We start from the raw sequence: 7602 nt of genomic DNA on the forward strand, positions 1-7602 counted from the left end.
GCTTCAAAACAAGTAATTACAAGAACTGCTTACCACGCCGACTTTTTTCCTGTCCCAAACAGTATTAAAATCATATATATCTTTTGAGATAAAAGTTTTAATGTGATTAATAACTGTATTATTTTTTAAGTGTTTTATTTGATGTAATGGCATATTCACATGCAGTTATATGAAATAATACAGAGTGATCCTATGTACCCTTTACATAGTTTTCCTCAATAGTAATATCTTTGGGGAACTGTAACAATAATATTGTATATTATTCTTATATCAATATTCTTTTCTAAATTTTTTATTTTTCAATTGTAGTTGGCATACAACATTATAGTAGTTTCAGGTACAATATTTATATAACTAACAAAGTGATCACTCTGATAAATCTGGTACACATCTGACACCATATATAGTTATTACAATATTATTTAGTATTTATTATGTTCCTTTTGCTCTATCTCACATCCCCATGACTATTTTGTAGCTACCAATTTGTACTTCTTAATCACTTCCCTTTTTCAAACATCTCCCAACCCCTTCCCATCTGGTAACCCTCAAAATATTCTCTGTATCCATGAGTTAGTTTCTCTTTTGTTTATTTTTTTTCTTTAGATTCTATGTGTAAGTGAAATCATAAAGTATTTGTCTTTCTCTAGGATCCTCTAGTTCCATTCACGTTGTTTCAGATAGCAAGATTTTACTCTTTAAATTTATTTTTGACTGAGCAATATTTCATTGTATATGTACCACTTCTTTATTCATTCATTCACTGAGAGACAACCAATTTGCCTCCATGTCTTGACTATTGTAAATGCTGCAATTAAGATATGAATGTGCATGTCCCATCAAAGTAGTATTTTGGGTTTCTTCAAGTAAATATCCAGAAGTGGGATTACTGGATACTTCTTAGTCTCTTGTTCTAGCTTTTGTTTTAAAGTCTATTTTGTCTGGTATCACTACCCCAGGTTTTTTTTTTTCATTTCCATTTTTATGAATTATATCAATATTCTTATAAGCATAGCCTTGTATATAATGGATATGTAAAAATGTTTGTTGAGTGAAGGGACATTATAAACCTTTGGGAAAGCTACTTTTAAGATTTTTCTGAAGGAGAATATTTGAGATACTCTTTTCCATTAAAAAATTACCTGCAGGAAATTTTACCATGCTGTATTTGATTTTGAAAATTCTAGATTTCTATTATAATAAACCTGACAAGTGAAGGGAAATTCAGCAGAGCAGACATTAGTTTTTATTTTATTTATTTTATATTTTATTTTATTTTGTTTTATTTTATTTTACTGTCCAATTTCAATACTCACTTCTTTTCAATAAAAACATCCTTATCCCTCTTTATGAACTATCTCCTCCCTGCATTCAAATTACTCACAGTTCTGGTACATTTGGCTCTATTCACAGTTCCGTGGAAGGTTATATATTTATCATTCAGTAAAGATTCATGGAATCTATGCTGGTCATTGATCTAGGATCTTGAAATACAACAGTAAACGAAGAAATAAAAAAAAAATTCTTGTTTTCCTGGAATTTTTATTATAGCAGGGGGAACAAACAATATAATCAATGCAATAAATAAGCATTGAAATGTATTTGAACCATGATAAGTACTTTAACCACTAAATTGGGTAGTAGAGTAGCTCTGAAGCATAATAGCATGATCATTGAAGGTTTCCCAAAAAAGCTGCATTTGAACAAAAACTTCAGGGAATAGATTTCGGTGTAGAGAAAACTAGTTAAAAAAAAAAAAAGCAAGGGGGTAAGACTAGCTGGAGAAGACAGAGGAAGGAACGCATAATAGAAGATATTTGAAAGGAATTAGATCATTTTCTTAATTGAATATTTAACTTTGTAAATATTTATGCTTTAACTCTCAATGTACCATGATGACCTAATGGATGGATCTCACGTTTCCTCAATATGGCAAAGAGTGGGTAGTATGAAGGAAAAGGACTATTCTGGCATATAGTAGTCACTTGATTAATATTTGATATGAAGACTTTTAAAATTATATAATTTTGATAATTGAAGGAAGGTATGAGAGTGATCAGGGGGCTGGGGAAAGTGATTTTAAAATATAAATTTTCATATGAAGTACCCCTTATGCTGCTCCAGGTTTCCAGTACACAGGACTTACATCAGAGCAAGAAGATTAATTTTAATTGTTTATTTCATGACCTCAAGAGCATGAGGCAACAGAGAGTCTCTAGGGTTCATATCCCAAAGGTTGTGACTATACATATAAGAATATATGCATCACACCCAACCAAGAGAGGTCCTACCTTTGCCATCAGCAGGTTTGTTTTAAGATTCTAAAGACAGACTGACATTAATTTCAATAAAGGGTTTCTAAAAAACTATGTGGGAGAGGAAAGTTAGCCTTTAGATCTAGGCAGTTCTTGAGAAACATTTAGTCATTGTGGAAGTTACATATCTGAACATATAAGGAAGAGCTTTGCATTAGAGTGCCTGGCTCAGCTGAGCTCCCCAATAACAGCTCCATGAACAGCAGGACCTGGCATGGGGAAAAGAAGAGCTTGGAAAATTTTGGAAATTTGTACTGTCTTGCTTCTTTACATTTTTAAAAGTGTAGTTGAGGTAGAATAGACAAGAGTTTAAACAAAATGAAATAAGGAGAGATTGAATAGATTCTCTAATGAAAGAAATTAAAAGGGACCAGTTTTATTGAAGATTATAAAGCAAGACACGTGGCACTGGAGAGCAAAAATTACAACAAAAAGGAGGAAATTATAAGGAAGAAAATTTCAGGTGTTAAATTTCCTGAATTCAAAGATATAAAAATTTTTATGAGCGATTTAATAATAGCATTTGGGACACAAAAACCATTACATTAAAAATAACATTAATTTAAAATGAATTTTTAAATAACATAGACAAAGTAAATATTATTTTAAGAAAAAATGTGAAAATCAGAATGTCCAGCTTTGTGATGGATTGTCTTTTGAGGTTGTCTTTAATACTCAAATTTATGAGAATAGGAACAAATAGGACCCTTGACTGTCTCGGTCTCACATATGATCTGACATCTTTACTGATGGTCCATCTAAAACTATTATTAATTATTAATAATTGATATTACTAATATTAACTAATATTTCTTAATTAGGATTCCTTGAGTTGAGGCATATACCTTCTGAAAAAAATTAAGATTTATTTTCATATCAGTTGTACTAAATCAGAAAGAAAACAAAGATTGAAATGTTACAGAAAATTAACAATACAGATACAAACTTAAAGTGTTAAGGGGTGTTACTTCTTATTGTCAGAATATGAACATATGATGCAAAAATTAAATAGTTTAGAAATTTCTCATTTTTGTTACTGATTATAGGGCTGATATAATTGGTCATTGTATTAAGCTAGGCTTATCTTTTATGATCTTGTGATGTTCAGTGAAGCTGAAAGTGTTATGTAATCAAAACCATAAATCACTTGATCTCATAATCTTATTTATAAATATTAAAAATTATAATTGAGAACTTAAAATATTAAGTAATTGTATTCCTTTATGCAAATAAAAAAATTTTAATAGTTATGTTTAAAAATATTAGACATTTAGAACATCTTGTATAATAAACAGAAAAATTCTGAGATATTTTGCTTCATCACCTAGTATTGGTAAGGGGCATTAACAGACCTTCTTATATCCTCACTCTCTTTAATGCTTTTTTTCAGGACTCACTCAAATTCTGACCAATAGAAACCATGTTACTGTCAAAGAGAAATAAAAGTGAAGCCACGTTCACTCTCTTGAGCTTCTCAGATTACCCAGAACTGCAAGTCCCCTTGTTTTTTATTTTTCTGGTCATCTACAGTGTCACTGTTGTAGGAAATATTGGAATGATTGTAATAATCAAAATTAACCCCAAACTGCACACTCCCATGTACTTTTTTCTCAGCCACCTCTCATTTGTAGATTTCTGCTATTCCTCCATCATTGCTCCCAAGACCTTGGTAAATCTAGTCATAGAGGACAGAACCATTTCATTTCTAGGATGTGTAGTACAATTCTTTTTCTTCTGCACCTTTGTGGTAACTGAATCCTTTTTATTGGCTGTGATGGCTTATGACCGCTTCGTGGCTATTTGCAACCCTCTGCTCTACACAGTCGCCATGTCCCAGAGACTCTGTGCCTTGCTTGTGGTCGGGTCATATGCATGGGGAGTAGCATGCTCCTTAATACTCACATGTTCTGCTATCAAATTATCATTTCAGGGTTTCAACATAATTAATCATTTCTTCTGTGAGTTCTCTGCATTGCTCTCTCTCTCTTGCTCTAATACTTATGTCAACCACTTGCTGCTTTTCATTTTTGCCACTTTTAATGAGGTCAGCACGCTATTCATCATTCTCCTGTCTTATGTGTTTATCCTTGTGACTGTCCTCAAGATGCATTCAGCCAGTGGTCGCCGCAAAGCGTTCTCCACCTGTGCCTCACACCTGACGGCCATCACCATCTTCCATGGCACCATTCTCTTCCTCTACTGTGTGCCCAACTCCAAAAACTCCAGGCACACAGTCAAAGTGGCGTCTGTGTTCTACACCGTAGTGATTCCCATGTTGAATCCTCTGATCTACAGTCTAAGAAATAAAGACGTCAAGGACACAGTCAGCAAGTTATTGGACATTAAAGTCTTTTCCTTTTGAGCATATTATTTAGTGGAGTTTACCCTTACATGTAAATAAAGTGTGTTCATAAATTTTGATTCTAAAGATAACTTTAAAAGTATTGAAGAGTTAATATATAGTGGAAAGGACTTGGATATTGATTCATAGAGAATACACTTAACTCTGTCTCTTACTTACTGAAAAAAATCAGAAATCTCTCTCATCTTTAATTTTCCATTTACAAAATTGAGACAACATAAGCTAGCTCCTAATCTGATTGTAAAGATTAAAAGATAATATAGATATCATGTGGAATTCCTTATAAAATCTCTTATTAAAATTAAGAAATGTTAATTTTATCCCCCCTTTTTGATAACATATCTGGAACAGACTAAGCTCTCAATAAACACATGAATATCTCTTATAAAATTATAAATAGCAGTTAAGATAACACACAATCTTTGTCCTTTGAGAAATGCAAAATCTGATGTTGACAGTAGAGCCATAAAGAAAGTGGTCATTGTTCAAGGTAGAAAATAAATATAATAAAGGATTTGACAGAAAGAAAAGTTCAAAACTATTTAAGGACTTTAGAGGGATGCTTTCATAAAATAGGTATAGTTTGCACTTGGCCTTCTGATTTCAGAAGTTTCAGAAGATGTGTATCAACAATGTAGAGATTTTATTCAGAAGACAAAAACCTGACAAAAATGAGGAGATCAGAATGTAATACTGAATGAATTCAACAAATTTTTAATTGAGTAAATACTGTATAATGTGTGTGTGTGTGTGTTGTATTGTGTATATATGCAACTTGGCATGAATGGAAAGTTGATAAAATATGGTTGTTTTCAAAGAAGCTCTAGTGAGGCAGTATGATAAGCTGTGATAGGCTCCACCAGAGGGTCAAAAATGGTATACCGGATCTCAGAAAATCTTATATGCAAGAAGTAAGCATGATTAGAGCCTGTTCTACCTGTATTGCATGCTATTATTCTGTCTATGAAGACATCCAAAACATTATCAGTCCTTTATTAAATTAACTTTTTTCTCAACATGAGCCTAATCTCTGAATCCTTCTCAACGGAACTTCTACATTAAAAAAAAGTGCTTGGAGTTGCCCTAAGTCTTGAAAACTAATCGCTGACATAACCTTATTCAAAATAAAATGAGAGCCACATACTTGCTAGCATAAAGACCTGTTTAATCTGGCAAATTAAAAATATCTGATCACTTTAATATTATCATTTTTGCTTGAATAACTTGTACATTGTTCTCCTCTCTGCCAAATCATCAGTATATTGGAAGAAATAAATTTCCAAATGTTTCGGTAAAGAAGAAAAATAACCTGGGGGAGAATTTTATTTGGGCTTAATAAAGTTATTTGAAATGTTTGTATTATTTTGATCTTATCATCATTATTAAAATTTTTTATTCATATGCAGTATTTGATAGTGAATCAATTAAATAACCATTGTATACAGGTTAATAAAATATGTAAGAAACAGTGTTTCAGATATTAGATGTCTTATGTATTTCACACTGTATCTGGTATGTATATAATTTCTAATTTCTTGACATTAGGAAATTATTTATATTAATCTTACAGAATTTTATTTTACTTCTGTCCTGTGTAGACCAAGGATGATCACATTTCATGGTAGAAGTAATACAACCCATTCAGCTCTTATCCTAAGGAAGCCATGGCCCATATTATTTAAATGTCCTGACCAAGTATGTAAAAGCAATTGTTAACAGAATTAAAGCCATCATTTAAGTCCCCAGACACATTGGCAAGCATGTTTTCCACTAAATACTGGTGCACTCTTATATATTTTTTTATTTTCAAGTTATGGCATTTCAGATTCTTCATAGTAGATTCTGTTTCTTCTATACAAACATGATATATTAATAGTCTTCACATTTGTTGATCATGTGCCTTTCATTTAGTTCTGAAAAGGTATTTATACCAAGAATTTAATTTTACATATAAAATATTTCATTGTAAATTTAAATAGCAGCAGAAGGTGTAATTTCCATTGTATAGCATAATTTCACTTAAAATACATATATAAAAACATCTGAAACAGTCAGATTTATGTTTTTCCTTCTTCTCAACTCATTTAATTCTACCCCACTGGACATTATAATTTTATTAATAACATTTATACCTTATATTTCTTGTGATCATAACACTTTTGGCAATATCGAAAGTTTTTATTTCTGGATTAAATTAACCTTGTAATGATACAATAATAATTATACCACTAGTTAAAAACATAATTGCATTGCAAATTTGGATAAAATATAATTAATCAAAATGGAAAATGTTTTTGGAAATATTTCTTTTTATGAGAAATATAAATATGAGTTTGAATTCTTTATTTCAAATAATTACTGTATCCCTGGAAATATAGCACTTAAAGAAAGCAAGTATCATTCAGTACTATTTCTATTTCTATTTTTTAATAGGTGAGAATACTGAGAATATTTCATCATATTAAAGATGACTAGGAATACAAACTCTGGTAGAAATTGTGCTGTAGTAGAAATATCACTCAGCTCTTTCAATTCCATTCAAGTTATGTGCCACTTTCTCACAATGATCTTTCATCAAAATTTTTAAAAATAATGCATTGTACAAAATCAGATTGTCTTCTTATTTTGTTGAAGACCAAAGTTTTGGAAATTACATCTTTCAAAGGGATTTATTACCCAATGTGGTGAATTGCAAATATGGTCAAAATTCTTCAGTCTTCCTAGGATCTCTGCCACTTTGCATTGTCTCTGATCAAATGGTGGAATCAATTTCTCCATCCCTGGAATGTAGGCTGCTTTTGTGACTAGCTTTGACTAACAGAAGATAGCTGAATGGACATTGTGTCAGTTTCAAGCCTCTGAGAGGCCTTGTGGCTTTTTCACAATTTCTTTAATTTACAAAATCTCTTTAAAAAGCTGCCATGT

General features: G+C 31.4%; 1 protein-coding gene across 1 annotated transcript; it reads left to right on the top strand.

Moving 5' to 3' along the window:
• Positions 1 to 3735: 3735 nt before the first annotated feature.
• On the top strand, positions 3736 to 4677 carry LOC120596687 (olfactory receptor 5D18). Its single transcript, XM_039855162.1, has one exon. It carries the CDS (start codon positions 3736 to 3738, stop codon positions 4675 to 4677), a length of 942 nt encoding a protein of 313 aa, XP_039711096.1.
• The last annotated feature ends 2925 nt before the right edge of the window (positions 4678 to 7602 follow it).

Source organism: Pteropus medius, unplaced genomic scaffold (assembly GCF_902729225.1).
Source record: "Pteropus medius unplaced genomic scaffold, Ma_sr-lr_union100, whole genome shotgun sequence".
In the NCBI taxonomy this organism is placed as follows: domain Eukaryota; kingdom Metazoa; phylum Chordata; class Mammalia; order Chiroptera; family Pteropodidae; genus Pteropus; species Pteropus medius.